At 44.4% G+C, this 21435-nt stretch overlaps 1 protein-coding gene across 1 annotated transcript in view; it reads left to right on the top strand.

Moving 5' to 3' along the window:
• fto (FTO alpha-ketoglutarate dependent dioxygenase) overlaps positions 1 to 17779 on the top strand; it is a 134320-nt gene extending 116541 nt beyond the window's left edge. The window contains exons 9-10 of the mRNA XM_049604571.1: positions 14726 to 14866; positions 16203 to 17779. Coding sequence (XP_049460528.1) covers positions 14726 to 14866; positions 16203 to 16209 — 148 coding nt within the window. The 3' untranslated portion in view covers positions 16210 to 17779. The remainder of the gene's footprint in view (positions 1 to 14725; positions 14867 to 16202) is intronic.
• The last annotated feature ends 3656 nt before the right edge of the window (positions 17780 to 21435 follow it).

Genomic DNA, 21435 nt, shown 5'->3' on the forward strand with positions numbered 1-21435 from the left:
TTTTCCTCCCATCTCATCTTTCCATCATTCCTTTTTTGCTGTGTCTCTATTTTTGTTCTCCATATCCCTCTGCACTCATCTTTTCTTGGCTTTCTTCCAGCGCTAAGCCACTGAATTCTGTCCTTTTCTGTTAATTCATATCATTTATTGTTGAAAGGATTCCAGGAACATTTTGTCACTTAAGGTGTAGCGAGCTTGCAATTAGATGGTTGGCATAATAACAAGATATCCCTAGGTAGTGCTTACAAGGTGTTCTTGGCATATAGGTCAGTATAAAAGTTGCATATAGGTTGGTTTGCGTGTTTACAGTTAAATGCATTGAGGCTGGGGCAGCTTGTACTCTACCATCCATTGGGACAGTGGCAGTTTTTTATCATTGAGATTTGCTTTTATATAAGAGGAAGTGTGCGTTTCATTGTGTGCATGTACATCTTCATTCAAAATATATATAGATTGCATTTATTTTTTTCTGCTCATTAGTGTGCAAATAATTTTATGTTAATTGTTGCTCGGGTGCCTTATCCATTTCACTGTTGGCATGGTGTCTTCTTCCATCTATGTGCATGTTAGCATGCCATGTCCACTCTGCTGTGTATCCGTGGTCATGTTTCTAAAACTCAACACATCTCTGCATGAGCCTGCCATCTTCAGCTTTTTCCCCCTTGTTCTTTTCTGTCACGTGTTTGTGCAGATTTTTTTTTTCTGCTTCAGCCACTTGTGTAGTTGCCATGTTCCTGTGCCTGTACATCAGTAAGCATCTGCTCTTTCAACAAGGTCCCCATGGCCTCAAATGTCAGAGCAAGCAGCTGCCAGACTAGTGCATTGTGCAGCAGGCTTGTGTTTCGCCTCCTCCCATCCCTCCACTCCTTGTTCTGTGATGTTAACTGTGATTGAAAGTAAGTAGGCAGCAGCAAGTGCTGGAAGGATGAGGGGAAGGGTCTTTGCTTTTTAGGGACTTGGTTCCTGTAGTTCAGAGGTTGTTACTGTTGCTCAGGGCCTGACTGCTCTCCAGGGCTTTAGGGTCAGGTGGGGGGAGGTGCTCTGTTGTGCATTAGGTACACCTTCCTCTGCCCTCTTGTGTGAAAGACCACTACAGTGGGAAGCCATTTGAAGCTTGTCCATATTGTAGTCAATGTACAAGAGGGTGTCAGGGGGAAACAGTGTGTGCACAGGATTGAATTTGCTCGTATATGCTCTTATATACCTTTTCAAGTATGCATTTGCAGTGCAACATTTTAGCCAGCGTGTATCCCCTGATGTACTTCATAGTATAGGTGGCACTACAAGTGTAACTGGATGCCTCTATCAGAGTATATGTGGGCTTGTTGCATGCATGTGTGTGTGTGTGTGTGTGTGTGTGTATGAGTGAGCAGTCGCAGGATGGGAGCACTGAGGCAGAAGAGATGGAGGACGAACAGACAGGCAGGTGCCCCCCAGGAGAGGCCCGGGGGGCAGCGGGCCAGGGGTAGCCCCTCCAGCTTCCCCCCAGCACACTCTGCTCTGCTCTCAGACACTTCTATTGATTTGTCCAGCAGATATGACCACAGGTTAGCTGCTCTGCTAAGTACTGCTCTTTTCACCTCCCTTTGCCTGCAAACAAAGGCTGGACATAGGCTGCATTTGATGTCAGGTGATGTTGTTTCCTTGGCGTTACTTTTTCTAGCCACAGTACCCGCCCTACCTATAGCCTCCCTGGCACAAAGCATGTATGAACCATCAGGGGGCACTGTTAGACTCACTCTTGCCCTAGAAACGACCCAACCCAAACCTGGCACAGTTCTCCATTGTCTCCTCCTGAGGCTGTAGGAAGCCATGAGTTCACAGTTGTGGCAGGTCTACAAGCTGTGAGAAAAGGCACTTTAGGTGTCAATCAATCCTCCGCCTTCATCTCAGGTTCCCAGGAAGTAGAAATTCTGTGTTAAATCAAGCCTAAAGTAGATTAGTCCAAACAGCAGCTTGAAATTGTGCCTGTACTTTGCTATATGTGATCAACATGTGTAGCGAAGTGTAAAGTTTGAACCTGACAGATGTAGATGGAAGCCAAAGCAACTCTTGATCAGCTTAAGACAGTTCATCTCATTGCCAAGCTCTTATGTGATCGGAAGTCAGTCGGCGGTACCTCTGTGCTCGCTGACAGGTGGATGAATCAGGTCTTCAAAAGGCCTCATTGGTGACACATTAACATGAGCCGAGCTTCCTGGAGGACTCTGAATTCTGAGCTGTCACAGGTGGCAGATGAGATAAAGCTACTATGCTGCTCTGCTTGTTTCGTAACATAACCCAACTCATGTTGAGAAGAAAATTGGCACCTGCTTGACACCTATTAAAAAGCCGTTTCTGAGATTTGAAGAAGGGTTGTTGTAACATGCCTTGTATTATTAATTAAAACAACCTCCTCTGAGTCATCATCGGCTTTCATGTGTCCGACATCAGAACAGATGTGAAGGTAAAACAATGAACACTGAAAGAAGGAACGACGCAAGGGTGTGGATGCAATACAACTTCCCACGCCTTAATGGCAGGCAAGTATGTCCTTACAAGACATTGCAACATAATTTATCATTGTTAATTAGGAAACTGCAGTGTAGGACAGCATAATACCAGCTCGTCATATTGTTTGTTTTTCTTTCTGCACATAGTCGCATGTCATTTTTCATGGCAGAAAGCCAGACTTGTTAGCGTGTGTTAAACTGGTCTTCTCGCAGATGAGAAATGGAGGCTATTACCAGCAGTGTCAGCCCTAAGAAACAAAATGCATTCAAGTCTGAGGGCTACCTGCAAAGTTTGAGTGAATGGGATGGGCATCTTAAAAGATATAAGTATTTTTAAATGGTCATGTTTCAGACTTCAAGCTACGTTGCAGTGCAAAGACAAAAGTATATTTTTACTTTTGACTAACTTCATGAGTACAGTGTACTGTTTAGAAAACGCAGTACCAATTAAGACCCTGACACCCCAAGCCCACGGTCAGCCATTGGTCAATGCCTGGCCCTTGGTGAGCATCTATCGCACTAGATTTGGTGGTTTTTCTGGCACTGTTGGCATTAGTCTGCCATTGTCGACCCTTGTTGGCCCTTGCTGGCTTTTTTTCCCAGCTGATTCAGCATGTTGAATTGTTGATGGAGACGGCGAAGCCAGTTGGTGTATGAAATGACTCTGACTGTTCAACTCAGTGCATGACAAGGGAAACGGAAGTGAGGAAAGCAAACAAATAACTGGAGTTGAGAGGATGCAGCCATTGAGCTCTTTAGCAGAAACAGTTCATGATTGTGTAATTGTTCGTTAGCACACAGGTAATATTCTGTTCCATCAACATTGGGTTGTGTTAATGTGCCAACTGACTATCTTGAATCCATCTTGTCGGTCTTCCGTTTTCCCTTTTTTAAGGAGGAATTCAGACTACCGCTGCCTGCTGGTATTGAGAGTTATTCCCTCTCACGCAGGCGCAGAACGTACATGCTAGTTGGTCGATTGCTGTAGTCTTGCGGTGTGTGTTCAGGTGCAACTCTTTGGCCAGGACACAGGCAACATGAGGCGACACAACAGTTGTCTTTGATGTCAGTCTGTCTGGGCCTTTACATTTAGTAAAAAAAACTACCTTCATAGGACCAGTAGATTCCTAAGTGTTGTTGATTTGAGTAAAATTGAATGTTCATGCTTGTTTATTAAGGGTGATTACCTCTTCGAATCCTTGTCACCTCTTTTATTTTTTGAGAGGTCCTTCAAAAAGCAAAGGCTCTAACGCCAAATCCAACTGTATAATTGCTTGCTATAAATGATCAGTGCCTCAACAGGTTTCTTTGACTGAAGTATTAGTGAGGCAACATCAACTGTGCCCAAAGTGCAGGGGCAAAAATAATAAAAATGATCAACATGTCAAGGGAACATTAAAGTTAAAACTAACCCACAGGGATATGATAAACATTCAGTTAAAGAGTATTGGCAAACTGTGTAATGCAACCTTATGTGACCCTTTTTAATAAAAGTGTTTATATTATTTTGTCTACCTGCTGCACAGAGATTGATTGATTGATTGATTAATCTGCGGTGAACTGAGGTATTGCCAGCTGCATAATTAAATATGTAGGATGCCTTTCACTTGCACACAAAGGACTCCTGGAACATTTCAACCTTCCACCCTTCGCCAGGCTCCTAGGCACTCATAGCTATAGCTGTTTTGCTAGCTACCAATACCACTTACCTGCAGCATTAACAGGGAGGACAGGGACTAATTGCAGGGACAAATGTTCCTGACTGCGGGGTGTGCAGTTGTCTGGGCCTGGTCCAGGCCCTGTTTATCTCAACCTCTGTTGGCAGTCATACACACACCACACACGCTATGCTCTGATTTAACCAGAGGCAAAGCCCCCGCCAACCCCCACTCTCTCATCAAAGATTCATAAAGGCAAGGTTCTCAATGATTTTCTGTCTCTTCCCGTATTCACAGCTTGTTGTCCTCACCCTCCCTGTCTCCTGCCAGTCAGACAGCGGAAGTCAGGCGGAATTACGGTTGAAGTGGCCGCTGGCTTCCAGTGTGTATTTGTGTGTGTATATCAGTGTTTATGTATTTCTGGGGTGTGTGCTTGTGCTGTTAGAACGTGTTGGTGTGGGGAGACGCGGGGGTAGGACATGGGCAAGAGGGCAAGGGGACGAATGGATAGTGACATGTTGATGTTGTACTAAAAATGTTAGTAGCCCCCATGCAGGGAAAGGAGTTAGGCCCCGCCCGCTCCTCTCTTCCCCTCATGCACTCCTTCCGCTGTTCTTTGTCTTCCGCCCCAACCCCTGAGCCCTGTGCGTCGTGACAGCTTCCACACTGGATCTAAAACTAGCTCATTCAGAGCCCCAGTCACCAGGCCCAGGGCACACCATCTGTAGCCCTCGGAGTCCTTCCGTGTGTGTGTGTGTGTATATGTGTGTGGCTATGTAAGTGTGTGTTTACCGCCTTATTTATGTGTGTGTCCGTTTGCGTGCAAGCTTACAAGCATGGGTGTGTGTGTGCATGTGTGAGTCTGCGAAACCAAACCACCGTGCCTCAGCCTGTTAGTCTTGCTACTTACCAGGCTTAGCCAGATGAGGGCCACTCAGCCCGGATCTAATTCCTTCGACTCTGGCAGCACTTCACTCCTGGCTCTTTTTGCCTCTCAAGTGTGCATCTGTGACCTTGGCTGACATCGGAGGGGGTTAAACTGTGGACTTGGAGATGTGGCCACAGCGATTGAGTTGTAAGCTGGTTTTTGGATCAGCGCTTCCGCACAGCCATCTGGGCTTCTATGGGGCTCAGACAGAGGTTATCCCTCTCTTACTCCCCACAGCTGACCCCGGATCAGCAGTAAAGGCAGAGACTTTAGTAAGAAGCATCCTCGCAGGGATAGGTAGTGCAGAGCGGGGCTGTTTGTGCAGTGGAAAAAAAGAGAGGAAACTAATGAAGAGAGTTGATCTCTGTTACAACTTCAGTTGTAATCCCTCTGTTTTTATTGTGCCAAGCTCTGCTTGTGGCTGATTACTTATTGTTGTCCTCTGTGGCAATCAGGCTAAGCCTGTGCCACCTTTTCTTTGACATCTTTTTGACTCATATCAACATGAACAACGCCTGTACCACTATAGACAAAGGGTTGGGTTCAAGGAAACACAGCCCTCAGTTATGTGAGTATTACGGTTATTACATCGAGTCCTGATATCGTCACTACAAACAGAACACTATTAAGTACCTGTTAGACCACAAACAGCTTCTCTTTCAACACCCAGAACAACTTTCAATGAGTGATTTGCACACACACCCACACAAACACACGCACCGACTCATCTACATAGGCAGGTACATAGTATGTACTCATGCACACACGCCCACACACACACCATTATGCTGCGTTCCCTGGCTTGCTGTGTGCACTCTTTGCATCCTGTTTGGTGCAGCGCCTCAGGGCCTAGCCTGGCTGCTCTTCCAAACAAATTGCTGGCTGTTCACAGCGTTTTAAATGCCGAGGCCCTTTAATTACACTATTTACTTAATAGGGTGAAACAAAACTCGTGTTCACGCAGCAGGAACACCAGGTGATGCAGAAGTTCAAACACCTGGCGGAAAGCACTCCTCTGGCATGGACGCTCAGCATACACATGTGTACGCATGAATGCACACACACACACTCACATTACTGTGTTACAAATGCTATAGGCCTCTGTCAGACTTGGATGAGATGCTTCACTGAGTTTGGGACTTTTTTCTTTTGTTTGTTTACTGGTAAAAAAAAAAAAAAAAGCATCTGGGAAAGTGCGACTCATAAGTTACTGTATACCCAGCCTGACATTTCCAGAATGAGTTCATCGTGTACTGTAAATAGAATGGTAGTTTTAGTTGTTGACTTATTGCGGATGCCCATGTGGGAATGTGAATGTCTTCTAATGTGTGCCACTCCTTTGTTTGATCATTTAAAGCTTAACTAAAAAAAGAAACCAGCTGAAATTAGACTGAAAGTCCAAAGTCCTGCTAAAAAACAATCATTGCAATCTGCACATTAGATTTTACTTGATATTCCTGTCTAAAGGTGTAAAAGTTTGTCTGATGGTGGCACTAGAGGAAAGGTCAGGGGGGGGTCACAGAAACTTTTAATGATTAGACTGGTGACCTGTAAAAAGTGTATACCCTGTCTCTCCTCCAGTGCAAGCTGGGATATCTATCTGGGACTTATTATTACAAGCAAAAAGTATCAGATGTGAGATCAGAAGTATGTGCTTCATCTCGTCTTGCATACACATGGGGTCTCTTTAAAACTTAAGTCATGAATTTCTGATTACATATTTTGTTATTCGTTTATATGATTTAATGGACTAAACTGACACAATTCTCTTGATAAATATGTGATCAAATGTTGAGGTTGTTGTTTTTTTGTTTTACAAGAATATCTTGTCTGTGTTGATGGTCATGTTATAGCCTACGTCTGGACCTGTCCAGTTTATGAGGTTTAAGAATTACAACTGTTTCAGCAGGATGTGTTTACTATCACTGGTTTGCTGAGCCCTTTATGTGATCTCATCATGACAAGTGATGTCAACAGCGAGGTGACTTTTTCTAAGCAGTTTGACCAGAATCTCATATTTTTCAAAGCACTTGCTCATGACGAGTCGATTGTTTGTTTCCGTGCTTTGTTTAAAGTGAACAGCACATTCAGTGTCTCTCCTTTTTTGTAAAGCAGTTTAAAATGTATGTTTCTGAAACCCAATATCTGTTGTGCAACAGTTTAAAGCTTCTATCTCACAGTTTCACTTTACACACAAAGGCTTCAGAACTTAACACCACATCCCCTGGAGCTATAAGGATGACTTGTAACCAGGCAATTGAAGTTACAATAGACTATAATTAGCTGGGCCAGCTTGACCCCGCCATTGTCACCTGAAGACAGGTGGGAATTATGCCCATGTTGGATCGACCTTATCATGTGACTGGGGTCAGGTGTCGTCCAATGGCTTGGCTGTATAGCTGTCGAGGCAAGCCTCATCCATCATGGGCTTTATTGCACCATTCAGATGATGCCCACAGGGCGCTGATGCTTGGCCAGGAGGGAGGGTGAATGCGATGGAGGTAAGGGATGAGGGTTAAAGAATGATCGTTTTACAGGAACACTCTCAGAACAAGTTTTCACAGCAACGGTGTGCCATTGCCCTGGAAAACTAAGAGTTAGTGCTCCCTCCGCCACAGTAACCCTCTTCCTGATTCCCTAACAGCAGATTTACAGCCTTCGAACGCCGCGCTGTGAAAAAGTGCAATCACTCGCAGGCTCGTAACCTCTTTACCCTTCGCCATCAAGTCCGCTTATTGCTCCATTTTCTCTCCTGGGCTTTATAAATAAACAGCGTCATCAGGAAAAACTTCAGTGTCTCTTTAGAACCGACTAATTAGTTTTGCCTGTATATATCAAAATGCTTCACTATGGTATTTGGCCACGTGTGGCTCATTTGGGGCGATGATGGAGAGGCTTGTTTTGTTGAGCTAGGCGTCCGTCCCTGCTTAGTGTGTTCTTTGGGCTGTTACTGGCAGGGCCTAGAGTAAACGTTTGTTTTCGTTTAGGTTTTTTTTTTTCTTCACTTTTCCTTCGAGCCAGCTGCTTCTGTTGAGCTAGACTGTAGCCTGGCACAGGTGGCTAGTAGGCCAAAAGCCACAGCCACCCTCATTCCTCCCCAGGTAGCCTGGAGCACACACACAGAAACTTTCTTTCTCTCTCAGATGCACACACATACATATGCTCTCACACTCTCTTTCTCCCTCTGACAGTTTCTCTTTCTTAAACATACACACACACACACTAACACAGAGATCCAGAGCCTTAGGGGGTGATCTGTCTCCCCACCCCTTGTCGGAAGAGTAAACGGCCAGGAGGGCCCTATCTGTTTGTCCTTTTCCTGCCTCTTTTTTTATTAGAACCTGATTGCATTTGAACAATAGTTGTCTGCTCGTAAATTTTGCGCCTGTGTTGACATTAGGCCACATTCCATCCCATCGCCTGAGGAGGAGAAGGAGCAGGCCGGGGTGTTTGGTAATTTGTTACGCTGTTAAGCACCTAATGGACGTCCACCTGGTTTTTGAGAGCAGTAGCTGTAGTTCAGGGGCTTGCCTCCTTTGCACTTCCAGACTGCAATAGTGTTTTATTGCCTCCAATTATGAAGGCTATTTAGAGGCTACCTGCCCTTGTGTGTGTTTTTCTGTTACATCTGGTTCACCCTGCTCTAGACGAGGCAGCCAGCCAGGCCACATCAAACACTCAGTGTGTAAAGCAGGCGGGGGCTGTGCAGGTACGACGAACCTTCTCTGTGTCTGCCATAGACTCTAACTCCATGTACAGTACATGCTCCTGATCCAAACACAGGGCCCTGCGTTCCCAAATGGCTAGAGATGCCATTAATGAGCCCCTTTTTGTTTCATGTGGTTTAAGGAGCAGCCTAGACTGCATCTGGCGAGAGGGACACCTCACAGGCCCACCCAAAGGTACCCATGCTCCCTGGCAGAATCATTGTTCCCAGCAGCAGCAGAGCCGTGGTGGCACGTGGTGGAGAGTGTTGAAAGCACCACGCAGCACCCACCTCTTCTCTCACCCCCTCTTCTTGCTAATGCATTTTTGCGTGGTTTCCACAACCATTAATTAAAGGGAAAAAGAGTGCATCAGATGTTAGTTTTATTAGCCCAGGCTCCTTAGAGAGAATCAAAATGAAAGGAACATATGTCATGCATTTGATGACACCCCCCCCCCCCCCCTCTCTGTTTCTCTCTCCACAATTGCCCACCTCACATACTCACAAAGTGTACAGTCAGCAGCTGTCTGCAGACACAATAGCATTTGATTGATCCTGAGGAAACGGTTAAGACGTGGCCCTGCCCACGCTCTCTGGCTGGCTGACTGGCTGGCTGGCTGGCTCCCATTCTGCACCACTTTACATTTAACGCTGAATGTGGCAGCGATTGGGATAATGGGAGTTGGGGTTGGTGGGTGGGGATCTGAGGCTCTGTTCAGGCTCTAATGAGGGCAGCCCTGAGAGTTCACAGGACCCATGGTATCTTGGGTGGTGTAGGTTAAGATCCAAAGCTTGACACTTCACAGGTTGGGCCTTGTTCTTAATGTATTCCTGTTATACTGAGCTCCTCATGACATCACTAATATCTTGCACAACACAGTGGAAAGATAAGAATGTAGATTAATACTATCTTTCTCTTTCTCTCTGGCCCATTATATAACTGCGTGACATACAAAGACAGATGTGCTCAATCGCTCATTTCTTACTCAACATTGGATAGATACAGAATGTACATGGATAATATGCTTCTTTCTTTCTTCTCTCTCCTCTCAACGTGATTGCATGCCTTACCTTCAGGGGCAGGCTGATTTATGAGACACATGCCTGTTTTTTCATGACTTGTTTGATTGCATTCTCAGCTATCGGGCACTCAGGTTGCCAAGACCATAAAACTTCACACCTGCACAGGTTTGTTAGAGTCAGATGAAGCGCAAGGCAGAGCATGAGGAAGCAGGTGAGCTGAGGTATTTTACCTCCCTTGATCAGCGCAGGCGTTCAACACAGCTCAAAATGAGCATGGATGATTGATTTGTGTTCTGTGTCATTTCACTTTAACACAGGCTTTATTATTTTGGGATGATTCTCAGTGCGCTGTTGCAATGCACATGCTTCAAAGTGTGACCAATTATCATGTCTAATTTGTCTCTATCAAATCTTTTATCATCTCTCTTTGTTATTAGTAAACACATAAAGGTAGCTGTAGCCACAAACATGTAATCTATCAGGCGGAAATTTTAGTCTTTTAGTTTAACTGTGGTTCCTAAAGGTTCTGTATGTGACATTCAGAGCATTAATATAGCAGCAAACCACTATTTGCTATGTAAAGATGTAATAGAGTAATGTTTGTATCCCACCGGCAAGCTCATTGCCGGTGGGATCATTTTCTTTGATCCCACCGGTCTGGCGAGAGGGACACCTCACAGGCCCACCCAAAGGTACCCATGCTCCCTGGCAGAATCATTGTTCCCAGCAGCAGCAGAGCCGTGGTGGCACGTGGTGGAGAGTGTTGAAAGCACCACGCAGCACCCACCTCTTCTCTCACCCCCTCTTCTTGCTAATGCATTTTTGCGTGGTTTGCACTCACACACGCGGCATTACCACTCATACTGGGACAGCGGTGTCGCCCCAACCCTCCGGTTCCCACCTGGTTATCAATGTTAGTTCTGTCAGCACCATTGCTGTTGTTTAGCCCTGTTTACGGACTTAGCACCATTAGCTGCTAGCAGCTGGCTCAGCCTCCTCCATGTTGAGAACCGTGTCCAAACAACTCATATACTCTGAATATTACATAGGGTGGATTGAGTGGATTTTTTACTGGACTGGATTTGATAAAATGTTTTTATCCCCAACCCCAAAGCCCCACAATACTATTGTTTAAAGTACTATGATGATTTTTCATACAGAACATTCAAAGGACACATTTTACACAATGATGCATCAACAGATAGGTCATTTGCGTGGCACTCACATAAAAAGATTGGACCACATGAAGTTTAGAAAATATGTAAATCCCTTCCAAAAAGCTTACATCAGCGTGGTGTGACTTCACCCTTGTCCTAAAATGATGTCCTGAGTCAAGCAGCCTGAGCTGTCTAGTCTCATGCGGTTACAAATGACCTCCTGTAGCAGTAATGCAATAAGCGTTGTCTCCTATCTGCGTTCTCAGGGTTCTTTTTCACTTGGCCTGACACAATTGTGCATTTATCAGTGTAATTGCAAGAGTTGGAAGCACTGATGTTGTCTATTAGGTGGATTTCCATCCTGTTAAGAGCAGAGGGCCTTTTAATGTATGGCCCTGCTTGAGTGAACTGCTACACAATTACACACCGGCCAGAGATTGAGTGGGCTGATGATGCTGATGATCGTGATGCTTGTGATGGTGGTGATGGCAATGATGATATTGGACCACCCTGCACTCTCCTAACAAGCCTTTCAGAGAGTGAAACAACAAAGTGAAACCGAGGTTAATCATTTTATTTACTCGTTTTTCTCTCTCTCTCTCTCTTCCCCCCGCCTCTCTCTTCCTCTCCCTTTTCTTTCTTTAACCAAGTGATGGAGCCCGGACCGTGGAGCGGGGGGGTGGAAATCGATGGGGAGCGCATTACAGTAAAACGTATTGATTAGGAGACCTGCGAGCAGTGTGTTGGTCGCGGAGATGGTGGAATGATGCAATGCTTAAAGGAATTTATCCTTTGACTTTTACATTAACCTTTTATTGACTGCTTTGCCTGTCCATAATTAACACTCACTTTAGCTAAAGTGGTTAGTTTGAGCGCAAAGGGGGCTCCGGCCCTTATTGCAGCGAGGGCCCATGGAGCTCCCACCCCAGCCGCAGTTCAAGTGCACTGTGCTGCAGGGAGGGAGAGGCCTCTGTGGAATAGAGGCGATAGAATCCTAGATACCTTTCACATTAGCATACCATTTGAGCGGGGGCTTGCCAGGCTATAAGGTTTCAGGGCAAATTGAAATGAGTGATTGTGTTGCCAATCTCTCTTGACCGAGCGCCAGATGGGATAGTTAGGCCCATATCTGTCTGGGGTTAATCCATTGGAACAGCCTGGACTCACAAACACATTCTCTGCCTTCTCAATCCCCCTACACACACACACACACACACACACCTCTTTGTCTTTGACCTTAACTTTAAGGTGGGCTGTTCTGCCATGGGAAAGTCTTTTGGTGAGCCTTGTTTGTACGCCACTGTGGCTTACACTGAATTTCTAGCAAGAGCCCTGGAGAGCTTAAGGCACCTCGCTTGATATTGACTTTTTGTTTGGTTCCATTTTAGCAGTCAGGGGACGGGACTCTGTGAACAGTGGTAGATTGTGTAAAAGTGTGTGCTGAATTACCTACACTATATTATCTTTGATAGTCTTCGAGTCTTGATATCTTTTATATCTCTAGTAACCCAGGAGCCTTCTATTTGCAAGCTAATGTTGCAAGATCCCTTGTCAGATAAACGCAGCAGCTCTGTTGAAGGCGGCTGGTCAGGTTTTTTTTACGGTATGTAGCCTTTCAGAATAAGTCAGGGCAGCAGAAAAGAGGCGAGTGTTTTCTCTCATAGCTCTACAGCATGAATACTTAATCAGACCAAATCAAAGGCCTGGGTTCCCTTGGCCTGTGGTGTCCTCAAGCTGATGTCAGCAGAACCACACAGTGTGTGCAGTGTGTGTGTGTGTGTGTGTGTGAGAGAGAGAGAGAGAGAGAGAGAGAGAGAGAGAGTGTGCTGTCTGGGTCAGTTTGCACTCTCTCTCTTGCACACTCTGTAGATATGTATGCCAGCCATGTCCTCCTCCTCCTCCTCCTCCTTCTCTGAAGTGGCGCTTCCTTTAATTCGCACCCTAAATAAATGATGAGAACATTTAAACACACGGCTCGTCGCAAAGCCCCAAGGTCGCCTAATCGTATTATTTATGAAGTGATGTGCTACATAATGGTACTTAGTGCATGTTAACAGATGCTATTATCAGGCCCTGATCCAGAGCGCAGAAGATATATTGGAACAGTGGATGTTAATGCTGCTCCTCACCACCGTAATGCAGAGGCTCTTTAAAGGGCTAACCGCACCAAAATGCAGCACTTAGGCCGAGAGCCAGTCGAACATTAAGTGGCTCCGGTGAAAATATATAACCACAAATTGTGGCAGCCCCCGGCTGTCCCTTGACAAGTTTAACATCCCCTCATCCCATCCATAACCGACCCTCATATCCTTCTCTTCAGTTCTCTATGTCCTCTCCATCCCCTTCCTTAGTCGCTGGCCACAAGGTGGTGGTGGTTGTGTGTATGTGGGGCTTGTTTGAGGTTTTGTAGGGTGTGGATAGGGTAAAGGGATATGACAGGACAGACCCTGGCATAATGACTGAGTGGAGAGTATAACTGGCCTTGTGGCTTAAGCAGGGAATCTCAGGCCACCACTCACAAGCACGCACACACTACACAACATACAATTGCCATCCTCCTTCTCTCCCTCTTGCACCTCCAGGTCAGGGGTCACTCTCATCTGTCAAGAGGCAGAGGGAGGGCAGACTTACAATGACAGCGGAGAGCAACACCAAGTCACAGTGGTAAATATTTACACTGGTCTGACAAAAGATGTGGCGAAGGTCTGTGGGGGTTCCAAACACTGTAGAAATTACAACTAACCCCAGATTATTAATCATACGAAAATCACACAGTGACATGAAAAGGCTGGATTTCTCACGGCTCTGTCATGATTGCAACAACAGAGAGTGATGCTCTTGTGAAGGCATCCTGCTGTGTGTGCCTGCATGTGTGTAAGATGAATGGGGCATTAATCATGATACATGATATGATGGTTTCTCATCAGCTTGATACTGTTGCTTCCATTTGTGGCTTTAGAAACACATTCCTGACGCATCACTTCCTCCCTCAGCTCCATTTATCTCAATGAAGTTTTAAAACAGAGATGCCAAAAAGAGGAAGTACAAGTCACATAAAGATCAATAATTTCAATATCATTTATTATATGTGGGGGGGACTTTTATGTGACGCATATGTACAAAGCAGTTTAAATCTCTTCCAGCCTCATTTGTACACTCAGATCATATAGACACAGTTACTCTGTCTTATCCTGGAGGTCCTAATTGAGCCCAGTATTATTAGGAGTCATAAAAAGGAGAGGAAACACACAAGCTGACTGCCTCCTGGTCAAACACATTACCCACTGTGTGTTTAGGGACGAGTTAACACGCGCACACACACACACACACACACACACACACACACGTACACATCATTGACTTAACAACTTGACATTTCTGGGACTGATCCCTTTAAAGCCCCCATCAGTCAATACAGGAAGACCAGGAAGAATGATCTCTGTTGTTCATCTTCACCTTCTACAAACCAGCACTAGTTACTGGGCATTGATAGGAACATCCTGTTTTCAGCTCTTTGAAATAGTTTGATTGTAGTATTGAAAATATTAGCTTGATATGGATTTGACTTAGCACAGCAGTTCCCAAGTGTTAGTAGGACAGCAGTGTCCACATCTCAAAAAATAAAAGCACTTGCGGATTAGTTTAAGTTTAGCGAGCAACCTGAGACGTGTGCCGTGTGTGCTGATGAGTGTCTACCAGTTGGTTTTGATGGGAGGGAGGAGTTAATGGGTGCGCTTGTTTCCTGTGTCCTGTCGCCTCAGGTGCCACTCAAATCTGGCCCAGACGTTACCCCCTGAGGAGGCCCCAGTGGACCGGCCCTTCTGGGGTGTGGATGACCCCAGCATGCCGCTGCCCTTTGATCTGGCTGACATCATCAACAGAGTGGAGTCATTGCTCTGGAGGTGAGCCTGAGATGTCGAAGTGTGGAAATTTGCTTATGTACACGTTGGACACATACCTCGCTCATGCAGTCAATGACATGTGGCAACTTGTTTATTCATTACTCACCCATGCATTATTGGTCATTCTGTTATTATCTAATAATGTCTTTACTCATTCATACATTCACACAAACACATGGACACTGATATGATTATATACAGACCGATGCATGACTTGAGAGTTAATGAGGAGTCAAATAAAGATGTAAATAGTGTTTTGGTGTTGTTCATGTCAAGCGACATAAGCCGAAAAGTGGCCCAAGGTATGAGCAAACTAAATGGCCACTTAGAGCCACTTTGGGGCCCCAAAAAGAATATGAAAAAGAATGAAATTAGAGCAAATGACAACCTTTTTTCAGCTTTGGGAGCTGCTTAAAGTCTCCAAAAAAGTTTGTCTCAGCCTTGATGACTTCATGTACCAATACGCAGAACTAGGGCTGGATATCAGGACTCTATACCTTGAAGGTATTGACAGATTTAACACAGTACGAAATAGTAACGCAAAATCTCCAGGTAAACGATACCTGTATGTGATCCTTTTGGTGCTGCGGGTTTGCTCCCAGACTGTCCCAACTCCGTGCCAGATCAGAAAACTTTCTGTTGCTGCTGTCTCTGCTGCCTCTCTCCTCCCGGTGAATGGCCAGTTCAACGTCTGCCCAGTTAGCACCAGCTAAGACAGCAGCAGCAGCTAACATCCAACAACAGGCCGTGAAACAGTCCCAGCAAACACCCACTGATGCTGAAACGACAAGACTCTGTCATTAAACCGGTTAATAACCGTTAGGTAATGTTTGCCATGTGATGCTAACAGTTAGCCCTGTTACAGTGTGTGTGTGTGTGTGTCTCAAATAAAGTACTCTATTGTTATCAATATCACTTTAGGGGCACTGATATTGGTACTTGTGTCGTAATTTTTTAAACAATACTAAGCTCCACACAGAACACACGCCTGCTGTTAGACATATTTTACATATAAACTCTACTAAACTGCTCAGCAAGTCTTGTCACAGACTGAATAGTAGATGTATAGTATTCCAGTAGTAATGGTATTTGTGGTGACCACTAGTGCCCCCTTACTGTAGGCCTGCAGGCTTGTAGGCATTTCAACCACTTGTTGTCACATAGCAAGGCTTTGAATGTCCAACATACAAACCTTAGATGAGTTTTTATATCAACATCAAACCTACAGTTACATCTAAATACTAAGGTTCGCCTCACAGGAGGCCAATCATAACATTTGTTAAAAATGACAAATATCTATTTTCACTGTTGCCTATTTATTTTTCTTCCCCAACAGGATGTGAAGTATGGATGGAGGAAGTTAGAAAGACAGAAGGAAAAATACCCACCAGCTTTTTTTGAATGGTCCCCACATCAGCTGAGGGGACAGACCACTGAAGACAGCTCCGTTGTGATCCCACCAAGATTGATTTCCTTTTGATTGGTTCATCTACATCCCTTCCCCCTACTCCACCCTCCACTACCCCAGATGACCCCGGCATCTTGGCCAACCCGGCTCGGATTTGGCTGGAAGGAGTCCAGACCACCACAATAGTACCAGAATAGTGCTTCAGTAACATGCTAACAACGCAAGCTTAGCAACAAGCTACTAGTGTCACAATGGTCTAACGAAACATAAGTGGAACCTGCATTTCAGTGTTAGCATACATGTGTAACTATTTATTATTTCAGTGTATTCTGTTACTTAATCTCATGTAACCCAGACATGCTTTTATCAATAGATTGACTCATTCTCAGTAGTCACAGTACAGTACATACATATACAGTATGCTTTCTATTTGTCACACAGTGTTATAATACAGTATAGAATGGTTAAAAAAAATGAAAAACAACAACAAAAAAAAACACTTCGCTCACATGGTATTGCATTCTTCACTTGTGTATAGTGTAATCCCTTTTATTGTGTTCAGAAATGGAATGAGCCCGAAGAGACCAAAGAAAGATTATTCTAAGAAAGTTATGAATGTCACCCAACGGAGAACATGAAGAATGTGCTGTTTCGTGTTTAAGGTGTGATGGTGTGCTTGTGCCATACGCAGGTGTGACAGCGCGTGTGTATGTGTGTATGTGTGTGTGTGTGTGTGTGTGTGTGTTTGTATGTGTGCATTTAGCCATGTTAATTTACAGTACATGCAATCAGTTGCTGGCCTGCGTGTTTGTGCATGTGCACGCTCACTCTCCCACGTCTACATGAAGGGGCGCGTGTGTGAATGTGATAGTGTGTGTGAGCCTGTTAGGCAGCCCGCCAGTTGTTTGTTCTTGAAGATATGCATATGGAGAAACAGAGACTAGCAGCGGGACCCCTCTGCCTCTGCTCTGATGAAAGGCAGCACTGATAGAATGACCCGGAACACAACCGCCGTTTCTCATAATTACAGCTGTTCAATCGCTTTTAATTACTCTTAAAGTGTGTAGAGCACCACATTCCCCTGTAATGCTGCAGGCCATCCGAGTGAGCGAGAGAAAGATCCGGCGCTTCTGACAAAATCCACTTTCAAAACAGCTAAAAAGGGTGGAAAAGGGGGCCGACGTCAAAGCAGTGTAGCAGCCCTCCTCGTTTGATTCCTTTCTCTATCTAGTTCATGATGAAGTAGAGACGCTGTTTACTATTAAAAATGCAGAATGCACTCCTTTTTTTACTTCTGAAGTTTTTTCCAAGATGTTAATGGTTGCCAAACGCTGTTCTTCTTGCTTCTTCTTTTGCTGCGCCTCTCTTGTTTGTTGTTGTCAGAGAGATTTGTTTGTAGATCGGCAGTAGCGTTGACTTGTTTGAATCACTCTGTGCTCCCTGCGCCACAGCTTGTCTGTCTGAAGCAATAGGAATGGCAGTAAATAAAAAAAACAGTGTTTTATCCAGCGACCTGTGTCCCTCTGTTCTTTGTGTGCTTTTGTCCGTTATTCTTTTTTTAATTCCTGGTGGATAACACAGATATGACAGGTAAGAAAGTGTCTCTGTGCATGTGATGTGCATGTGTGTTTCAGTTGGAATGTTGATTGATTGTATTTCTACTAATACTTTTTCTTTACCTGACCTCCAACTTAGCCAATCCATGCGAGCCTGTGTCTCTTTACTCTCCCACTAGTGGTGAAGGTGAGTTACTGTTCAATTCTCTCTGTCTCCCTCAAGATAAAGAGGACAGCAATGGACAAAGATCACTTATTCAGTAGTCTAGCTCACTGACAGGACAATTAGCTTATGTATATCCACACCAGGCCAATGTCAAATAGTGCTTACATGCACAATAGGCCTATAAATAATTCCCAATGTTTGAATGAAATTCTTGTGAGTGCAACAGGGGTCAGGTTTATTGTATCAGGACAATTTAACAGTGCCAGTGTCACAGGATTGTGTCCAAAACTTTTAAATATAAATACCATAATTTTAATTTCCCATGGGGTAAACAACATTTTGTTTTCTAAGGAAGTTGAAACAAAACAAATAAATGTTAAAAATACTTTTAGGGCCATGATCTCCATAATAGTAGAACATGGTTTCCATCACTGTTGACCTCAAACTACTTACTACAAACTACTTTCATCCAGTTCAATGGACATAGCTGTTGTGACATCACTCATTGGTTGTAGACCCTCGCTTTTAAGCCTCACGTTTGGCATTTTGGCCTGCGGCATCTTGAATATTGGGAGCAAGTAGTGACCATATTTGGATGAGAGGGTTGAGTTGCGATTAAGCAAAAGGTGGATCTGACTGAGAGCCCGAGGACACTATCTGCTGACAAACTGTCACTCAAAGTGGCCACGCCCTTTATTATACCTAACTTTGAGCTTTTAATGAAATGTAAACAGGTGAGTTACATGGAAATACACTCCCCTACAATTATTATGAACAGGGAAATTAGCTACAGAAACCAAAAGCATTTTTTTTTGTACCAGGGTGTAAACATGTTAATGTCTGCGGTTAAGTTGGGCATTTTAACATGGGGGTCTATGGGGATTGACTCACTTTTGAAGCCAGCCTTTGTGGCTATTTGAAGAATTACAGTTTCTGGCACTTCGGCATTTCAGCCCTGAAAGTTGCCCCAGATTATGTAGACTCACAAGTCAGTCTTTAGACGCTTTGCTTAACTAAAGACTGATGACTTTCTCCCTGATTTTGTGTTTAGATGGGCGGATACAATTTCAGAGTTTAAAAAAACTCCCTACGTTGCAGAACCAATAGTAAATCTGCAGGGCGGCCCTGCTGAACTCTTGTGCTTGTAAACATAGTCCCACTAGAAACACGTGTAGCGGTACAAAATGGCTCAGCTGCGCTCGCAGAAAACGGCGTCAAAGTTAGTGGATGTTTGTCGCATTTGCGGCGACACATTCTCAGCAACTAAAAGAAACAAGCATAATCTTTTACAAGGCCATGACTCATCCGTCCGGGTAGAAAACCAGCAGAGCTTTTAGCTATATATATGTGTGTGTGTGTTTGTGTGTGTGTGTATATATCACATTTTTTACATCACTGTATCACCGAGACTAATCCGATGTTTGTAAAGTCTATAAACACAATGATTGAACAAACATTACTATTTCTGTGTGCACGTTTAGCTGGGCTAACCGTTAGCTGTTAGCCCTGTTAGCCCTGTTAGCCGCTGGCGGTGTCTGTAATAGGTAATAAGTCATTAAACGGTCCGTGAAAAAAATATCTTTTCCAGTGGATATCTTAGTTACAACATGATTGAGCTAGCAAAGCAGTTTTGTGTTGCTATGTGTGGTATTTATTCAGTTTTGGGAAATCACGGTGTCTAGAAAGCATCAGTGGCTGAAGCTGACAGGGACAGCTAACACTAGCAGCAAAACTAACATCAGGACAGCATCTGTTAAAAGCCTCCTGTTGTCAGATACGACATGACACTACTCCAGTTAGCTCAATCATGTTGTAACTAAGACATCTGCTGGAAAAAATATTTTCTTCACGGATGAGCACACGTTTGATAAAACGGAGTTAAATCTCTCGGCATCCATTTTCAAGCTCTCTGTGTGTTTGTGTCCTTGCGGACGAGAAAAGGGGGAGCGCACATTTCCGAGAAGGCGTGTCCTTTTCAAAAATGCAGGAGGCGTTGCTTTGTTGCCGGCCGTTTTCACCGGTGTGTTAAACATACTTTAGAAAGAGATGTCCCCAGACTATCAGAAGGCGGAGAACTCTGATTGTCTGGTGGTGAGACTACAGATTATGTAACCTAATAGTGCCACTATGAGATTTACATTTGTGGTTTTGATTGAATGACTAAAAAACAATGGCACAGATTGTAGTGGTATTTGGTACACGTATTTATGCCCTCTACAGAATGAAATGTACTGTGTGAACCCTGCGCTAAACTAAACTTAGTGACCATCATGCCTGCTTAGCATCAGCAGTGGTAGCCTTGTTGCTGCGTGATAACATGCCTATGTTAGCATTTAGATCCAAGCACTGTTGTACTACAGGCTCACAGAGCTGCCAGTATGGCTGTAGACTTTTTGTCACCTGGAGGCAAAGCTGATGTCTTCATGGCAGCAAAAAAAAACTGTTAAAAGAATTGTGGACTTGGAGTTTTAATTTCTGATACTTACAAAGTGAACACTAAAGACATAACTTTTAAGTGTCTGCTTAATACCCAGCCTACGTACATCTGCTCTACATTCAACAAGGAAGCGTTTCGCATTAGGTCTTGTTTTTTTCTTGGCCAGCTGCTAGCTTTCTGTTTTCACTAAACTTCAAAGAACCGGTTGGATTAGCAGAGCAAACAGCCTCTGTGACAGATTGATTGATGGATTGATTGATTGAGAAATGTCACTCCCAGTGATGAAGTGATGGCTAATGTTCTGTATGTGTCTCCAAAACCTCAACTCCACACCCCCTACCAACAGTGGACCGCCGTCCCAGAGGTCGCCCATGTTAACCACTTCCTGTAGTGGCTGAGTGACTGAGTGATGGATGAGTGTGGAGCGCTCTCCCTCGGGGGCCGGCTGGAAAAGGGCCCCACTTGAAGAGACAATTACACAGCGCTGGTGAGAGCCACAGGTATGCATTGTTCTGACCGAGGTCAGCCACCAGCCAACCAGCCAAGCCACCCTCAATTAGGCCAACAATAGGTGCAGGGAGAGATAAAATAACCAGGTGTGTGATGGGGAGAGGTATCGGTTTGGGGTCATATCCCAGTCAAATGTTTCGGTGTGTGGCTATAAGGTCAGGTTGACTGTAGTGCAGTTTAATGAAATCAGGAAATGGATCTGAATCCAAATTGTTTTTATATCCAATTTGTAAAGAAGGGTGAAGAAACATAGCAGATTTATTATATTACTTTGGTGAATAATGACCATAAATGTAAGTGATGGACAATCATGTTAAGAACGGAGGAAATCTGACCTCAACCCTAATGTTATATAATGTTATATATTAGAACTTTATAAACTGTGAGCTTACTTGTGTTTTGGACCAGGCTTGGTGCATTCTTCTATTCGTACAATACAGGCAACAGTATGTGTGTTTTGTGTCTACAAGAATGAATACATGTGTAAAGATT

This window comes from Epinephelus fuscoguttatus, linkage group LG2, assembly GCF_011397635.1.
Source record: "Epinephelus fuscoguttatus linkage group LG2, E.fuscoguttatus.final_Chr_v1".
In the NCBI taxonomy this organism is placed as follows: Eukaryota; Metazoa; Chordata; class Actinopteri; order Perciformes; family Serranidae; genus Epinephelus; species Epinephelus fuscoguttatus.